This window comes from Vanacampus margaritifer, chromosome 16 (assembly GCF_051991255.1).
Source record: "Vanacampus margaritifer isolate UIUO_Vmar chromosome 16, RoL_Vmar_1.0, whole genome shotgun sequence".
NCBI classification, from domain to species: domain Eukaryota; kingdom Metazoa; phylum Chordata; class Actinopteri; order Syngnathiformes; family Syngnathidae; genus Vanacampus; species Vanacampus margaritifer.
Window position 1 is genome coordinate 13,895,933 of NC_135447.1, and position 18,812 is coordinate 13,914,744.

General features: G+C 39.7%; 2 protein-coding genes and 1 non-coding gene across 3 annotated transcripts; 1 reads left to right on the plus strand and 2 right to left on the minus strand.

Moving 5' to 3' along the window:
• The first annotated feature begins 332 nt into the window (after nt 1–332).
• Nucleotides 333–10,038, plus strand: rabgef1 (RAB guanine nucleotide exchange factor (GEF) 1). Its single transcript, XM_077547195.1, has 9 exons — nt 333–576; nt 1,348–1,527; nt 1,977–2,185; nt 2,461–2,627; nt 3,731–3,812; nt 3,879–4,011; nt 4,082–4,173; nt 6,205–6,461; nt 7,773–10,038. Exons 2-9 carry the CDS (start codon nt 1,349–1,351, stop codon nt 8,175–8,177), a joined length of 1,524 nt encoding a protein of 507 aa, XP_077403321.1. The 5' UTR covers nt 333–576; nt 1,348; the 3' UTR covers nt 8,178–10,038.
• trnaw-cca (transfer RNA tryptophan (anticodon CCA)) lies at nt 6,568–6,639 on the minus strand. Its single transcript has one exon. It is a non-coding gene; the product is annotated as a tRNA-Trp (tRNA).
• A 1,340-nt stretch (nt 10,039–11,378) lies between the features above and the next one.
• kcnj6 (potassium inwardly rectifying channel subfamily J member 6) lies at nt 11,379–18,798 on the minus strand. Its single transcript, XM_077547196.1, has 3 exons — nt 18,609–18,798; nt 13,663–14,583; nt 11,379–12,540 (listed from the first exon to the last, which is right to left on the minus strand). The coding sequence occupies exons 2-3, from the start codon at nt 14,558–14,560 to the stop codon at nt 12,224–12,226; spliced, it is 1,215 nt and encodes a 404-aa protein (XP_077403322.1). The 5' UTR covers nt 14,561–14,583; nt 18,609–18,798; the 3' UTR covers nt 11,379–12,223.
• Nucleotides 18,799–18,812: the final 14 nt, after the last annotated feature.

Genomic DNA, 18,812 nt, shown 5'->3' on the forward strand with positions numbered 1-18,812 from the left:
TATCGCCATCTTTGGGACGGTAATTAAGTGGAATTTTGCCGAAATAAAAGTTAAATAATTATTTTCGCAGGAAAAAAATAGCCTTAATTTTACTATTGTAGATTTGTGGTATTATCTTTGAAGAATAAACGTCAACAAGTGTGTTGTTTTCTTGGCAAAGCCATTACGACTTCATCCTCGTTATACTTTATTTTTCCCGTCAAACTACATGAGAGAAGAAGAAAAAAACAAAACAAAACCGAAAGTCATTCGACTATTTCCGCCAATCATGTGACCGTGTGGTCCGAGCGCTCGTGTTTTCCGGCACCCGATGACGTAACGATAAAATCCCTCCCTCTTGTCTTAAGGCTCATGGACCCAATAAAATAGGTACAATGGGACACATCCTGCTATACAATATTTATTATTAGAAGGAGCACTTGGTTTTATTCTGTGGATCATCGCTTAAGTTTGCGACCATATCACGAAGAAGAATCTCGAGAAAGCTCCTTGTTTTGTCCGGCAAAGTTGACCGCTATCGGAACTGAAGGGATTTTTTCTTCTACATTCGTGCATTTGTGCTTTAAAACACAACAGGTACGTATTTCACATAGAATATTTGTGGTAAATAACTTGTGTTTAAAGTGCCCGGGTTGCAGTTCTCCTGATAGTAGCTGCACGGTTTAGCTGCAGCATGTGGCTAACGTTAGCGACATGCAACTAAAGGTGTAATTGCAACATGAACATGTTTATGGATGCGCAAATGCAAAAGTTAAAAATGCATCAATGACTAGAATGTAGATAAATACATCACAGCATATCAATGCAATGCTTAAATGCCAGGAAAACGGTACCCTTTGTGGCTTTAGGCAGCATAAGGACAGCATCTGTTGGTGAAAACAATGTGAAACAATGCTTCTCGCTGTAACGCGGTTCATGGTTCCTGCTGGAGTCTTTGTTTAATTTTTGTTTTTTTTGTTTTGTTTTTTTGCTGTGAGGCCCTCGCTTTTGGGAAAGGAGAGCCACTTTTGCAACTTTTCAGATGTGAACTGATGTACGCTTTGGGAACAGTAAAACACAATGAGCACACTCACAAGGAACTGCTGTCAACCACAGTTCACACCCAACACTCACATATGTCACATGCCACCAAGCCCCACCTCTTAAAGGCACAAAAATGTACACATATAAATTTTGTATATGCTTGTGTTTAAAAAATTTACGTTTCACTGTGTTTTATTAAGTTTTACATTTTTGGGAACCTGCAAAATTAACTTGCATGTTGAAATCACGTCAGGGTCAGTTTCTTCCCCATTTGTGTGATAGCATAATTTCATCTTTCGACCAAAAACATTTTCTTTTTCGTAGCATGAGTCAGAAAACAGAGCGTCGCGGCATCCACGTGGACCAGTCGGAGCTGTTGTGCAAAAAGGGATGCGGTTACTACGGCAACACCGCCTGGCAAGGCCTGTGCTCCAAGTGCTGGAGGGAGGAGTACCAACGGGTGCGCCTGAAGCAGATCCAGGACGACTGGGCCTTGGCCGAAAAGTAAGAAAAACCAAAAAGACCAATCAAAATAACTGCACTGCACCTCCAATCCGTTAGATGACTCTAGTCAAAAAAGTAATTGCATGTCTAATTTGTTTGATATGCTGACGATAGTGGAAGTTACTAAACTACAGACTCAGGGTCTTTATTTCTTCGGTAAAATAATTCCCCCCCTTAATAATGTATTTTTTATGTATTATGTATTATTTTTAAATAAAGAAGCAATACTTGTACATTGTTATATATGTATTACAGTGTTGTATTACAAATATAGTATTTAAAGTTATGTTGTTAATATTTTAAGCTAAATACAACCACAGAGTAGTATGACTTTTTTTTTCTTTACCGTTTGTTAATTTGAAGTGAGCTGTTCAATTTTGTTTGACATTTTATTTCAGGAAATACGATCAAGAGTGGAGAACGTTATAATGTGTAATTAATTGTGTTAGGTTGCAGCGAGAGGAGGAGGCGGCCGCGTACGCGAGCAGTCATGGCACTCCGGCCCAGGCACAGTCCACGCCGCCACCATCGTCCCAGTCCCAGTCCTCGCTCGGACCTTTTTCCAAGTTCGAGGAGAAGAAAACCAATGAAAAGACGCGCAAAGTGACGACAGTCAAGAAGTTCTTCAGCCCGTCGTCGCGCACTGCTTCTAAGAAAGGTACTATTGAAATCAAACGGGACAATTTGATAGGAAAAATTTCAAAAGCATCTTGTAAGAATAACTTCAATATTTTAATTAATCAATGACTTACCTGAAAAGTTGTCTGTGTGACATCAAGGGGAAATGTCTTGTAGTGACAAGGAGATTGCAAGAAGGCAAAGTCCAAATGCTTGATCCACAAACAGGCAACATTCTGATAATGAAACAATCGGAATCAACGTCTAGAACCAACACAACTTGTTTTTCCCCATGACCTTCTTGTCCGTCATCAGACTTCCCCGAGGTGAAGACGAGCAGCCCATCCATGAGTCGCCATGCCAGCTTCGACTCGGACCAGGTATCAAAGGACTTTTGGGAATTTCTGAAGAACCTGCAGCGGCCTGGCCGGGAGATCCACAAGCAGTGCCGCAGCTTCCTGCTCAGCATGTCCAGCAAGAAGGTGAACTGCTTCACAAAAGTTCCTTGGTGTGTCTACAAATATGGCCGACATGCTGCAAACACATTCCAGAAAAATGGCGGACAATCTGCGTTCCGCTAATATGGCTAAAACACACAAGACACTCCATAAAAATGGTAGATAGGCTACAATTTAGGGGTGTGCCAAAAAATCCATTCTCATAAGAATCGCAATTCTCATTTAGTACGATTCAGAATCGATTTTAAATGTCCCAAAATCGGTTTTATTAAAATTATTTTATACTGTCTTGTCTTTGTCTGTGGGTGCCTTTATCTGGAGCGCTGTTCATGTTGTTTGGCCACTGAGGGGCAGTGTGGTTCCACGTGGTCTAATACACTGTTAAGTTGTAGCCACATTAGAGAGTAGAAGGAAAAAGTCATGATCAAGTTATTCCAATAAAAGGTAGGTTTTTTTCAGCGTGGAACCGTTCTTTTGATTGATAAAAGTGCCGCGAGTAGCGCGCTAATTAGCATTAGCGAGTCAGACTGGAGTAGATCATTACAATTCCTTGCACATCCATAGATTGAAGCAAAAATCATTGTCAATCAAATCATTTTGAAAAATCGATTCTGAATCGAATCGCAGACCCAAAAATCGGAATCAAATCAACTCGTGAGACATTCAAAGATTCCCACCCCTACTACAATTCTCAAACAAATTGTACACACTCAAATTTAATCTACAAATATGGTGGACATGCTGCTAACACATTTCAGAAAAATGGTGGACAATCTGCATTCTGCTAAAATGGCAAAAACTCGCAAGACACTTCACGAACATGGCAGACAGGCTACAATCCACAAACAAGTTGTGCAAACTGAACTTACTCTTACAAATATGGTGGACATGCTCCAACATACTCTACCAATATGGCCGACATGCTGTAAACATATTCCACACAAATAGCGGACAAAAGCTGCGTTCTGCTAAAATGGCTAAAACTCACAAGACACTCCACGAACATGGCGGACAGGCTACAATCCACAAACAAGTTGTACAAACTGAACTTACTCTTAAAAATAGTGGACATGACGCAACATACTCCACAAATATGGCCGACGTGCTAATGACACGATTTTTTTCAGGAACTGAACGCAGAAGAAGTGTCAGAGTGCGTTCAGGACTTCTACCAGGGCCTGGCCGACCGCTTGATGAGTCATTTCAAAGGTGGGCCAAGAGAACATCTTGTCATCTGTGAAAATGTGACTGATGCGTGATCGTGGCGTTCCCCAGGTTCGTCCGAGTCTGTGGAGCAGGTGATGGACCAAGTGGAGAAGTACATCATGACTCGTCTCTACAAAAACGTCTTCTGCCCGGAAACCACCGACGACGAGAGGAAGGACTTGGCCATGCAGAACCGCATCAGGTGGGCGTCACGTGTCTTCTGTTTTTGCTAACATCGGCCGCCTCAATGTTTGCTGCGGTTTGCGTTGCAGAGCTCTTCATTGGGTCAACATCCAGATGCTTTGTGTGCCCATGGACGAGGAGATTCCAGAAGCCTCAGAGAACGTAGTCAAAGCCATCACAGGTAACTTGGGCAGTTTTAATCCCCTTACTTTGGAATTCCTTGTCTCTGTTTACTCAAATAAAGTTTCTCCTCTATAATAAATGCCACACTTCCACCAGGTCCCCCGAGTTGAGTTCCGTTAGAGGAAATAATGTCTATAAGTAGGTGAGAGTTCAACTCAACTTTATTTATGAAGCACTTTAAAACAAGCATTGCTGTACACAAAGTGCTGTACGTGGAACAGAAATTGGTTAAGCAGTAAAGATAAGTAAAACAAGAAAGTATAAAAGTAGATCAACTTTATGGCTAAAAACTGTCAGTTTGACAGCTTCTGAGGAAGGCGGCAGAAACTAGTCAAGGTAAAGCACAACCTTTTTTTGTCTTTAAAAAGAAAAAACACATGACGATACATAAACTTTATATCAATAAATTAATGGCAAGATAAAGGTAAATGAGTGAGTGAATAAGTAAATAAATACATGAATAAATAAATAAAATAAGCATCAATTAAAAAAAAACTCTACATTTTTGAATGCCTTATCTCTAATAAATGTGTGGGACTGTTAGCAGTTCCATTAGAGGAGTTAAGGCCTTAAGTATGTGAGAGCTCAATCTTGAGTCTCTGTAAAAACAAAAAACATGCTACCTCTTTTTTTAATGCCTGACCTCCAATAAATGTATGGTACTGAGAATCTTTGCAGTTGCATTAGAGGAAATAAAGCCCATAAGAATGTGAGAGGAAATAAAGCCTTCAACTATAAGTATTTGAGAGTTCAATCTTGAGTCACTGTAAAAAAAAAAAAAACAGCCTACATTTTTGAACGCCCTATCTCTAATAAATGTGTGGACTGTTAGCAGTTACGAATGTGAGCCCAATCTTGAGTAAAACAAAACAAAATAAAACACTACCTCTTCTTTCTTTTCTTTTTTTAAATGCCCGACCTTTAATAAATGTGTGGTAATGTTTGCAGTTGCATTAGAGGAAATAAGGTCTATAAGTATGCCAGAGTGCCTAAGTTCTTTTTTTAAAACACCTTACCTCAAATAAACCCCCGCTACTTTTCCCATCACAGTAGTGTACTACCATGTATTTTTTTCTTTTTTTTTCCTGGAGAGCTCAGTATTGTTCATTCGATTTGACATGTCATCATTGCTCTCCTTTTTTTTATTTTATTTTATTTTTTTTATATATATACTGTATATATATATTTTTTTATTTTTAATTTTTTTTGTATGTGGGTGAGTATGTGTATGTGCGTGTGTGTGTGCGTGTGTGTGTGCGTGCGTGCGAGCGTGTGTGTATTCATCAGTTCACCTAAAGCCTATTAAAAAAAATCCCATACTAATAATATAATATAATAATAAATTGTCAAATGCAGAAACATCAATGTAAGTTATCACGATGTGGTGGCTCTCGCTAACAGACAGAATTAAGTAACCAGAATTAGGTTAAAAAATTCTATATACGTAGACCATGTTTCTATAAATTTTGATATTTGGTTTTTATTTGAGGAAGATATTTTTTCCATTAAAATGTGATTTATGAGGAGGTTAGACCATTGGTCGATATTCAGAGTTTGTTTATTTTTCCAGTTAACAAGAATTGTTTTTTTAGCGATAATAAGGGCTACAAGTGTAGATTGAAATTGTTTATGTGGTAAGTCAGTTGTTGTTAGGTCACCTAGCAAACACAAGTTTGGAAATAAAGGTATCCTACAGTCCAAAATAGCGGAAAGTTTTTCTAAGACTTTAGTCCAGAAATACATAACCGGAGTACATAACCATAAAGCATGAAAATAAGTTTCTGTAGTGTTTTGTAAACACTGGAGACAAATGTCGGAGTCTGAGAGCCCCATTTTCTTCATCATATATTGAGTAATGTATGTTCTATGAATAATTTTATATTGGATGAGTTGTAAATTTGTGTGTTTTGTCATTTTAAATGCGTTTTCACAAACTTGAATCCAAAAGTCAGATTCCGGTGCTATAGACAAGTCTGTCTCCCATGTCTCCCTACCATGTATTTCTGACCCCCATGTTGCCCACCTCCAGACATCATCGAGATGGACTCGAAGAAGGTCCCGCGCGACAAGCTGGCGTGCGTGACGCGCTGCAGCAAGCACATCTTCGCCGCCATCGGCAGCACCAAGAGCGAGCCGGCATCAGCCGACGACTTCCTGCCGGCGCTCATCTATATCGTCCTCAAGGCCAACCCGCCCAGACTGCAGTCCAACATCCAGTACATCACACGCTTCTGCAACCCCAGCAGGCTGATGACCGGCGAGGACGGATACTACTTTACCAACCTGGTCAGCTTTCCTTCCGTACTTTGAATTAGTCACACTTAAGTGTCTCAAAAATAATATTTGGTTTAGCATATTTAATATAAATTTTAAAAAAAAGATTAAAAAGTAATGACCCTGACGTGATTTGAACACGCAACCTTCTGATCTGGAGTCAGACGCGCTACCGTTGCGCCACAGAGTCTGTTGCCTGGAGACAGACCAGACGACAGCTGACACTCTGGTCATGTGAGCTGCAGTGCAGGGAAAGATAGGAGGGGGAGAGTGGACCAATGCAAAGATAACCTGCCGTTTATTCACTGCTTACACACTACACAAACGTGGTGGACAAAAAATAAATAAATCCACAAATATGGCGGACATGATGTCATAATGAAATAATGAATCAAATTCGGAGAGCGCTTTGTACTCAGAAACGTGTGAGAAGTGTGAGGTTGCAACACAGTCCACAAATATGATTTTTTTTTAAAAGAAGAAGCTAAAAACATGGTGGGTAGGCCAATAATAATAATAATAAAAAAAAGCCAACCGTGGGAAGAAAAAATCCTCATGATTTTCTATATTTTTTTAAAATGGTGGGCATATTAGAAAAAAGGTCTCTTTTTTTATCAGTAAAAAAAAAGGGAAAAAAAGTGTCACAAAAATGTAATGGGCATTATGAAAAAAAAAAAAAGCTCAAACATGGCAATCATGATGTAAAAAAAATCCACAAACATGGCAGACCTAATTAAAAAAATGGTGAACATTTTGAATAAAAATTCACAAAAATGGTGGACATTTCTGGAAAAAAAGCCCCACAATTCAGTTGACATGAAGTAAAAAAAATAAATAAAATTTGACATAATTTTAAAAATATAATGCTCAAACATGGCAGATATGATGTAAAAAAAAATCACAAACATAGCGGACATGATTTGGAAAAAGAAAGTAAAATAAAAATAAAAATAAAAAAACTCCCACAAATGTGGTTGACTCGATGTAAAAAAAAATCCACAAAAATAATGTTCAAACTTGGGAGACATGATGTAAAAAACAAAACAAAAAAAGTCCACAAAAAAACTTGAATCAACATGAAAAAAAAAGGGGGAAAAAGTCCCATAAATGTGGTGCACATGGAAAAAAAAATCCTTTCAACTTTGTGGATATAATTTTAAAATGATAATGCTCAGACATGGCAAACAATATGGTTGACAAATGTGGAGGGAAAAAAATTCCACACACCACAAACATAGCGGGTATAATGCAACCCACTCTACAAAGATTAGATTTTCCAAAGTGTTCCAAAACATCAACATGCGTGTGGTTGTTATTGTCCAGTGCTGCGCGGCGGCCTTCATCGAGAAGCTGGATGCCCAATCCCTCAACCTCACCTCGGAGGAGTTCCAGTCCTACATGTCGGGCCAGGCCTCGCCACACTCCGACTGGAACCACCCTGACGCCCCTTCCAGCCCGAACTCGGCCTCCCCGGCCCCCAACCCCGCGCTGGCCCAGCTCCGGCGTAACCTGGACCTTCTGTCGGACCTGGACGGCCGCCAGGAGGCGATGATGGAGGCGGCCCTCAAACTGCGGGCCGAGCTGTTGTCCTGGCCCGAGAGTGTTGCGCGTGAGGTGCGGGACGCTCTGGAGAAACACCCGCTGAAAGTGAGCCGGCCCGCCGCCGACAACGCCGACGCCACTGACCTGCTCCCTGAGCCTGTGGCGGCCCAGGTGTTTGCTGGGTAATGGAGTCCAAACATTACACGCTTGGAAAAGTCCATGCATTCCTTTTTTTTTTTTTTTTTTTCTGAAAAAAAAAAGTCCATGCATTCCTTTTCATTTTTATGATTAACTCCACTACATTTGCTGTATCCTCACTCTAAACTATACAAACTTGAACGTAACGCTGCTATTTATTTTATTTTTATTTTTTTTACTTTTCTAACATCGAGCTGCGTTTAAATTTCTTTATATCACCACAAAAGGCCACATGATTAGGTACACCTCATTTCAAGAAAAGACAAAAACGTTTTTTTGTTAGATAAGGTACTAATTTATAATGAACATTTATTTCACTCGGTTCGTAGTTACAAAAATCTGCAACTCAATGTACTTTTTAGCTTATTTAGCCTAATACGGCAACAAACTAATATAAACTAATTAGCAAGATCATCTTTGGAAAATCTGCCATTAACTCATTTGCTCCCCAAAACGTATAAATATGTTCTATTTTAAATATTACCAGCGTCTAGAGCATACAGAAGGCTTTGATGCAGCCTCTGAACTGAAGAGAACAGTTGAACCAATGGTAGTTACTACAAAAACGGCCAGCAGGTGGAAGCAGAGTATAAGAGAGCAACCAGGGCCATGTTGCAAAAAGCTCTTTCCCCACTGTTTTAAACAGATTTGTGAATAATGATGAAACTTAGCTATATTCTAATGCTAATTGCTGCAAAACGGAAACAAATACAAATATACTTTTTTTTCCTGATGAAAGAAGAGACTCTGATCTTTCTTTTGGTAGGTTCCATGTTTTTATAGCAATAGAACACTATTCTTGCAAACTCAGTAAAAATCCAGTAAAACAGCCGGGAGTGAAGGGGGTTGCTTCAGTGAAAATGGCTGGGAGTGAATGAGTTATAAAGTGCTCATTTCATTAATTCAAGACATATTTTTTGAGTTGCAACTTTACCAATATGTATATTACTGTAGTTTATTATTTTATTTAGCAAAAGTAACAAAAGTATTTTCTTCATTATATACTGTATGTATTCTAGATTTTAAAACTAGATTCATTAAAGATGACTTTTTGACTGTTGTTCCGAATGTTTACTTAAAAAACAAAAATAAAAAAATATAATACAAATTATACTGTTTGAAGCAGATTTTTCAAAAATGAATATACCAATATGTTTATTGTAGTATTTGTTGCTTTATTCAGAAAAAAGAAACACAAAAATGAACGTTTCACAAAGAAACAAAACCAAAACATATATTGGTAAAATTATTTTGGAAAATAAAAATCAGCTTTTACAAGTAGTTGTTGATTCTATTTTGGGGTTTGTTTTGCTAAATACAGTAAGTCAACCAAGGCTACCATAAAGACATTAAGTTCAACTTTGAAAAAGCGTACATTTTGTAGGCTTGGAAGTTCCCAGTGTATCAAAAATCACTCCAGGACTACAAAAAAAAAGTCATGGCTTTTAACACATGTAATAGTGTTTCAACTCAACCGTTAACGTGCGTGTTTATATTTGCATTTTGCTCTGGAGTATTCTAATTTATGCTAATTAAAAAGCTGTAAAATAGTTTTTTAATTAAAACAAACAAACAAGTTAAACAAGAAAAAATACCTTAACACGAATCATGGATGTTTTTGCTTCATAACACAATAACACAGCTTGACAAAAACAGAAACGCAATGAACAGTTTACTGTATATTTATTATAGTTAATTATCATATTGTTTGGTGATGTGTGAGGTTTTGTTTTTTAAAATGGTGTAAGGGTTCCGGGGTTTTACTGCAACAGCGACTCTCTCTCCGACGTGCAAAAAAAGTGAAAAAGCGGTTTGTTTTTTAAAGGGCAGTTCAAAGTCATGGCTTTCCTCAGGAAGTGTTGAAAACGTGGATGGGGAACGTGGAATGTTCCACAAGCAGCTCGTGGGTGCAGAAAGAAAGAAAGAGAGAGAGAGCGAGAGAGGGAGGGTAGAGAGAAAGGGGCTAGCAAGTAGGAAGAGCTGTCCTTGGTTTGTTAAAGTGGAGATTGCAGACACGACAAAATACACTTTACAGGGTTAATTCATGTTTGTACATGCTTATGCACACACAGGACACTTCATTAGGCACACCTGCACACTCCAACAGGATCCCGTGTGAGGAAGGATAACTTTGCAGTCAGAAAAGTGAGGCGGAAACCAATGCCCAAATATGGTCAATTCATATTTTTCACCAATTTTATGTGCAAAATAGCTTGCAGATAAATGACACGCTGTTCAATAACTCAAAAACGCATGGCAGTTTTTGTAATTTGCTGAAAGATAATGGTTTCGCAGATTAAAGGAGTTTACTCAACAATTTAAGTTTTCGTTATTGGGACCTGACTGTGCTTTACATTTTAGATTTAGTTTTTTGTCCACATTATTGTTATTAAATAAAGTCAAGCAAAAATATTACAATTTTTTTCCCCTTCCTTTCGCATCAAGATACCAGTTTATTGAAACATTATTATCATTATTATTATTTTTGCTGTATTTTTTGTTGGAACGCGGCCATCAGTGGCCAGAAACGATGCTGATGCTACTACATTCACAACTCCAAATAAAAAAATAGAAATAAAAAAAAATAAAAAATATATATTTAAATGGCATTTTAAATGTTTATACATTTTTAATTTACAATTATTTTATACTGTTGCATTGGATCTCTTTAGATTGTGCAGCTGTACCTAATGTTGCGGCACCTTAGTGTACATTTCTGGGAGAGAGAGAGAGAGAGAGAGAGAGAGAAAAAAGAGATAAAAGCTTTATAGTATACAGTAAAGCCTTGTCTACACTGGCAGATGTTTCCAAACATCAACTTTGCTTTTGTTTGGGTTGGATGTCCACAGTATGAGGCACTACAAACATTGTCAAGCATCATTTTCTCTAATGTTTTTAGTCAATTGTAAATTTCCCTCCAAACCCACGGAAGGGCAAAATCAGGAAAGCTGTCGCAATATGTATAATCTCTGTTGAACGCCACCGAAAACAACACAAGCTTCGCTCCTGGATTCACAAAAGAAACGGCTGTTGAACATAAAATTGTCTCCTTAAGGAACTACAGGTCTCAGATTAAAATAAAAGTTCTTAAAACTTTCAAGACAGCTTTTGAAGAACACTTTCAGAAAGTGGTGCCACTTAAACGGAAACATCAATTCCAGTAAGAAATAGTTCAGGCTTGAAACAAAATGACTTCCATTTTGTATTTAGTTTACATCTATTTTTTTTTTAAAAAACAAAACCTTTTTTTTTTTGTACAAAAAATGTTCAGGACATCATTCTCATTTTTCGGGGAAATCTCATTAAAAAACAACAACTTTGAGCCTACTTTTTGTCTGAAAATACACCCGCTTTGCCCACAAAAAATTAAACATGATAGCTAGCCCCCAACACATGCAGTTCATTTGACATGTGTACTGCATATGTGTGTATTGTGACTACCTGGATCAATAGCGACACCTTCATGTCCTTATCCTCGTGATATTTCGTCTTTAATCTGTCGTAAAGATGAGGATACTAGTTTGTAGTTCTTCAAAAGCCAAAATTCATCGGAGGCTGCCATTTTGTCCAGCCGGTGATTCACATGATCAGCACCTCATCCCTGATTGGTTGCGTTGCGCCAAACTCCAGCCAACATATTTTGAAGAAAGAACAGATCCAAACAAGTTTGTGTTCACATTTCCAAAACCTTTTCTAGCAAACACCACATTTTTGAATGTTTGGAAACTGAAGTTTGTTAGTGTTGACAAGGCTTAAGTAAGGCATAGATTATGTACAGGCCGAAGCTAAACCAGTGCGTTAGTATCAAACATCTGCCACGGCCAAGAAACCAGAAGGAGTCCAAAACATAACATATTATATACAAAAATACTCAATATGCAAACGTCCCTATAGGAATATTAGAATAGAAAAAATAAGAGGGATCTGGTGGTTGGTGAGACTTGAACACGCCGTCTTGTTTTTTCTCACCAATGGGCCAAATACTGGACTGCGTGCAAGCATGTTTGTGTATGTGTGTACGTGCTGAGAAGGAGCTACACTTTGGACTCGCTCTCGGCGTTGGCGACGTCTCCGTTGCGCTCAGTCCGCGGGTCCTGGCGCTCGGCCTCCGGCGCCAGACCCTGCTGGCTCAGCTTGCTTCCCATGGACCACGTGAGAGGCAGGCGGGCCCGACCGCTCATGTCGGCCAGCTGGCGGGCGCTGCAGGTGGGCGTGTTGGTCTCGTAGATGTCGTGGAAGCTGTTGTAGTCCACCTCGTAGAAGCCGTCCTCCAGCGTGAGTACGGGCGTGAAGCGGTAGCCCCACTTGATCTCGCTGCTCACGTACGAGCTGCGGGCCTGGCACGTCATGCCTGGGAAGAGCGGAAGGGTTGATGGCGACTGGGTGTTACTTGGGGGTATGGCCCTCAGTCTGTCTTTCCACCTGATCGTAACGGTGGTCATTCAGTCCTTCCTGTCTGTCCGTCACCATCTGTCCACTAGATTTTACCTCTCAGTCCATCTGTCTGTTCTTATATCAAGTCTGTCCGTCCTTCCATATTTGTCAGTCTGTCCACCTGTTTTTTATGTCAGGTATGCTATTTGACCGTCTTTTTTTCATCTGCCAGTTTTTCCGTCCATCTCTGTCAGTCTGCTCATTTGTCCAACTGCTCTTGTTTGTCAGTCTACATATTATCTGTCAGTCCATCCCTTTTTGCCGGTGCATCAATCCGCCAGCCGCAGTTGTCTGTCTGTCCATTTCCCCCTCAGCCCAATCTTATATGAGCCAGTTCCTCTGTCCATATCTGTCACTCAGTCCCTCCCTTCTTATCTGTCAGTCTGTCTGTCCACACGTCTCTGTCTTTCACATCAGTTCCTCTGTGTCAGCCATTCTGCCTGTACTCAACAACAGTTGGGTGAAAAATGGACCGATGCGCTACTTGGGTCAATTTGGTCTAACTTTATGGGTTGTTTTGCAGGGAAAAAAAAGAAAAAGAATTGTGTATAAAACAACCCAAAATGTTGAGTCAGATATTTGTTGGGTCAATTTGAGCCAACTTTGAGATAAAAATTGGGTAATTTTGTGTAAAACAACCCAGAAAATTGGTCAAGATCATCTACAAAAGTCAAAAAAATTCTATAAAACTTGGGTCAATTAGACCCAACTTTTTGGGTTGTTTGGCACCAAAAAAGAAGAAAAAAACGTATTAAATATACAGTATATACAGTATATAAAAAAACCCGTGAAGTTGGGTCAGATCCTCTACATGGGTCAATTTGACCCAACATTGGGTAAAAAAAAAAATTGGGGCCATTTTGTATAAAACAACAATAAAGTTGGGCCAAACTTTTGATCCAACTGTTTTTAGAGTGTGCCCTCCAGTATTTGTCAGTCTGTCTATCAACCCCTATCAGACAATCAGTCCCTGTCTGTGTCTTTCGGTCTGCAATAATGCAAAAACTGTATTAAAACTCTCCACAGCCCTCAGACTTACCCGTGGCCTCGACCATGCCCTCCAAAATGACGACTATTTCCAGCTCCTCCTTGGCCAGGTGCGCTGGCGAGATGTCCCAGAAGGGACTGTTCTGGTCGATTTCGTGGCAGATGATGAGCGGCGACACGAGGAACAGCCTGTCGTCGCCCGTGTTGTAGCCCACGTTTATGTCCGTCTGGTTGAGGGGGATAAACTCGCCCTCTTTGGTCTGCTTGGACTTGATCAGCTTGGCCCGGATGGAGGCCTCCACAATGTGCGAGTTCCGCAGGTCCCCCACCCGGAACATCAGGCACAGGCGTCCGTCTCTCATGGAGATGACGGCGTTGGTGGAAAACACCAGAGTCTCTGCACGCTTCTTGGGTTGCGAGATCTTGACGAACATGCAGCCCACCATGAAGGCGTTGACTATAGATCCCAGCACCGACTGAATCAGGAGCAGGACGATACCCTCGGGGCACTTGTCCGTGATGACTCGGTATCCGTAACCGATGGTGGTTTCCGTCTCGATGGAGAACAGAAAGGCCGACACGAACCCGTTGAGATTGTTGACGCACGGAGTCCAAAGGTTGTCCGCTAAGTGGTCCAGGTCCCCCCGCAGGTACGCAATGAGCCACCACATGAATCCGAAGAAGAGCCACGTGACCGTGTACACCAGGACGAAAATGAAGAGGTTGAAACACCACTTGAGGTCCACTAATGTGGTGAAGATGTCTGTCAGGTAGCGATACGTCTCGCGCACGTTGCCGTGGTGGACGTTGCACTTGCCGTCTTTCCGGACGTAGCGCTGGACCTTCCGGGCCCGGTCCATAGCCGCCAGCTGTTTGGGCAGATCTTTGCCGGCCGGCTTGTGGAACTTGGATGGTTTGCTGATGGCTGGGCTCTCCACATCCTGCTCCATGGGGGTTCTGGGTGGATTCAAGGCTGTGGAAGAAACACAAACGGCGTCAATGGCGATCAGATAGGCAAAACCTTATTGAGTGATTTCTGTTTAGTTAGAATTTTGTTTTAATTTAAAGTTTAAAAAAAAAAAATATATATATATATATATTTTGTGTGCAGTTTTTGTTGTGCCACTGCCAACATATCACATTTATAAATTTTTAAATAAAAAAAAAAAATTAAATTAAAAAATGTTTTTTACTTTTCACTTTGCTACTTAAATACATTCTAAAATTTGTTGACTTTTTAATGACTTTTGTCAGACTTTTTTTTTAAAATTACTTTAATTACTACTTCTACTCTAACCAAAGTCTTTTTCTTACAAAAATATCCTTACTTGTCCTCAAAGACAGAGTGCGAGAACTTTTGCCACCTCTGTGAATTTGTAGGAAAACTAAATTTGCACGCTTGATTTGACTGTCACGTGATATTTTTATTGTCTCCCCTCCTGACTGAGCCTTTCGACCCCATCGGTGTATTTACCAGTGGAACAAACGACTGCGTTGAAGCCGTTGTGCACTCCATTCACAAGGGAATATTTTGAGCTTGAGCAGCACTGGTATCCATGGCAACGCACGGCTCCGTCTATCAAGTGCTCACAATATAGAAGGGATGTTCTGGAATAGCACTGGATAACACGAGTCATATTATTTTGGACAGGAGAAAAGCTGCTGTTATTTAATCAGGAGAAAAACGTGCGGTCAGTTTTTTCAATCACACAAAATTTTCCGCTGGTGCCTGCTTTACTGCTTTAATTCATATGTGTCAAAGAAAATATTGACTTAAGCTTTAAACATTAGCACCCACGGGCCATTAACCAAATAAAGGCTAACTGGTGGCATCGTATGGTCTATGTTGACAATTTATTACATTTTTGAACCAATTAGCCTAAAAGCAGAGCAAATATTACATTACATTTATCACGGAGAACCAAAAACAGAAGCTATAATAGCAGCATACTGTACTGCCAACATAAAGGCTGCCACATCTTAAAAATAAGGTAAAATTAGTTTCAGAGTAAAATATATAGGTTTAGATTGAGATGATTTAGCTTTCACGGTCTTTAAAAAAATAAACTTACATGACAAAAAAAAAGCCAGTGAAGAGGGCATGCTAAAGCTATTTTTCATTCTCTCTCTCTCTCTCTCTCTCTCTCTTTTTTTTTTTAAACAGAAGTATAACCAAATCTTCCAAAAGCCAGTTAACTGTAAATGCTTTATGGCTAAAGAAAATATATCATTTACACCCCTCTAGCTAGCTAGAAGCTAACTGGTAGCATCGAATGCTAAAGCAAATACTTTCCCATGGTAAACACAAATGAATAATGATTTGTGTTATGTAGCCCAAGTAAAAGCAAATATTGAAATGAGTGAAGCAAACATGACATCAAAGACCTGCAATTTAATAAATGATATCAAATATAGTGTTTTTTTTATTTTATTTTTATTTTTATGTTGCCCTCACAAGCCTGACTAAAAGCAATTATTAGACTTGGGTGAAGAAAATATGACTAAAGTAAAAATAATTACACATGATCATTTATTGATAAATAACTATTAGATTTACATTCATCACTCATCAGGCTGTAAGCCACTACTAGCATATTAGCCAGCCGAAGCAGATTTAAGTAATAATAGTGTTAGAGGCAAAGATACTGGTTTAAAAATGTTTATTTTTTGCTCATTTAATATTAAACTGCTTCCATTGCAATGAATAATGATGTCCTTGAAAGTGCGCAGGACATGCTAATGTTAGCGTACATTTTTTCTGCGTAAACTAGATCTCCTGCAGCATTTCTATATATTGACGGTTGGCCACCACAAAAGGCGTCATTGTGTAGCGTCATAAAAAATCCTAAAGCCCGACGGAGCATCTGGCAGCTGTTGCTTGGTGACCATTGTTTGGGGATTGGTCTTTAGCAAACAGAAAATGAGATTGTTGAAGCAGGTGTATGCCACAATGGCCGATGGAGGCTTATTATAACACCAATTACGATGTTTATTCCTGGATCACTTTTTGAAATTAAATGAGATTTGCAGTTCTGGTCCTCCATGCGGATGTTTGGAGCATATGCCTTACATTAAGAGCCCCAAAGGCTTTTAATGTGAGCTTTATGGTCAGGAGGGGGCTCACTAGCTAATAAAAACTTGACTAGTGATGTGACATGACATTGCCCTATTTTCATTCATTCATTTGGCATGCACACATAGTATGACGCGGACCAAAAATATCCTGATAATAATGATCAACATCAAATTATGAACCACAGACCTTTCCATGACTTCTGCTCATTATGTTTAATTCATAGAATGCATGACCAGTTTTATATACTGTTTCACAATTTAACAGTTTCGAAATGCACAGACAGTTGCAGAGACGGTTTCGAATGCGACCGGGGTCCCATATATTTACTGTTCCGAGGTTCCTCCATGTCCCTGTATGTTTGCTTTCTGTGGGAATCTGTGCAGATTGCGGCGAACACATGTAGTAATAAGCAGCAGTTTGGCAGTTAACAGTTCTTCAAAAAAGATCCTCTAAAAACAGTTGGGTCCAAAATAACCCAAATTGGGTCAAATGAGACCAGCCCAACATTGCATAACCCAAAACGTTGGGTCAAATGAATAACCCACAATAAAATAAAATACAATAAAGAAAATTCAGTTGTTTTGTTGTATGTTAATTTCATTTTTATTTTGGGTTAAATAACTCAAAAACTTGGGTCGGGTCATTTTTGACCCAATTCAATTGGGTTATTATATTTACCTAAAGAGTTGGGTCAAATGAATAACCCACATAACAACCCAACAATGGTTTGTGGGTTCATATTTCATTTGACCCAACGTTTTGGATTAAATAACTCAAAAAGTTGGGTTGGTTCATTTTTGACCCAATTCAATTTGATTATTCAATTAACCCAAAAAACAACCGAGCATTATTATCTAATTTGACCCAACGTTTTTGATTAAATAACTCAAAAAGTTGGTTTGGTCCATTTTTGACCCAATTTGGTTTATTATTGATCCAACCGTTTTTAAAGTGAAGCTGTTTATTACTACTCTCAGTTGGAGTTTGCCATTAAAATGAACATTAAACACAGAAAACTACACGTATTTATAAAAACTTACTACAAAGCTTGGCCTTAGGAAAATCCGTTTAGTCAAATGCTAACAAATGATGAAAAACGCAACTGAGATGCTAACCATCGATAGTGGCGGTTTTAGAAGCAAAAGATATTCGAACACAGACATATAAACAAATTATCTGGCAATTCTCACAGGCATATACATATTCTTTATCCTCTACAAGACAGTAGTAATATTTCAGCATCTTACTGAGTTAGTGTAGAAGATTTCTTCATTTGTGTCTGCATGTCTTGTAAGTGTACTACTTTTGTCCCAATCTGTATATAATAATAATTTTCGGGTGAAATTTGTTTTTGTGTTTTTTTCAAATGCTTTCGGGCACATGGTCATTATTTCGAACCTTCCGTTATTTCCTTCAGATGACGACAGTTTTAGTCAAGTATGGTGATGGGTTGTGTTTCTATTTCAAACAAGCTTGTAAACAATGCAGTATGGGGCTCACGTTACAAAACAGGCTGAACTATTTGAGGTGGGAAGTGGGGGGGAGAGCTTGTAAAGGAAGAAGCTGTTGTCATGGAGACGGAGGTGACCTGCTGTATTACTATTACTAATAATAACAGTCTTTAGTTGTGCTAAATATTTGTGCTGTATGAAGAAAGCAGCAGCACCTGCAGTTGTCGTGTTGACGGAGGCCGCGGGCCTGCCTGCATAGCCGGCAACATTTTCCTTCACACCCCCCTCCTCTCCCTCCTCCTCGTCCTCCATGGAGCTCTCATCACGTCATGGAACCAACGCACACGTCGCCAACATTAATAGCATCCCCGTCTTGTTATGCAACCCCCCTCTCCCGTCCATACGTGCCCTTTTTGTACCCCCCATAAGAAGGCGCTATCATCAGACATCAAACAACAAAAAGATGTTTACCTGCAGCAAACAGGCGGCCCGGATGGTTCCCACTCGCTTCCTTCCCATCAGAATTCCCAGATCGGCGCCGAGCGACGGAGTGGATGGCTTAGAAACGTCCTCTTTCCCTTGCCTCCATCCTTCCTGCTGCTGCAAGGCTGCGAAGAGGGAGCTCGTTGGCCCGTCAGCCTCCTCCCACCACCACCATCCCTCCTCCTCCTCCTC

Excerpts from the sequence above, each read along its gene's own strand:
- rabgef1 (XM_077547195.1), top strand. The coding sequence starts at position 1,349 with ATGAGTCAGAAAACAGAGCGTCGCGGCATCCACGTGGACCAGTCGGAG. Across the intron at positions 3,813-3,878 it reads CTTGATGAGTCATTTCAAAG|GTTCGTCCGAGTCTGTGGAG; the intron begins GTGGGCCAAGAG and ends GGCGTTCCCCAG. Across the intron at positions 6,462-7,772 it reads GATACTACTTTACCAACCTG|TGCTGCGCGGCGGCCTTCAT; the intron begins GTCAGCTTTCCT and ends GTTATTGTCCAG.
- kcnj6 (XM_077547196.1), bottom strand. The coding sequence starts at position 14,560 with ATGGAGCAGGATGTGGAGAGCCCAGCCATCAGCAAACCATCCAAGTTC. Across the intron at positions 12,541-13,662 it reads GGGCATGGTCGAGGCCACGG|GCATGACGTGCCAGGCCCGC; the intron begins GTAAGTCTGAGG and ends CGCTCTTCCCAG.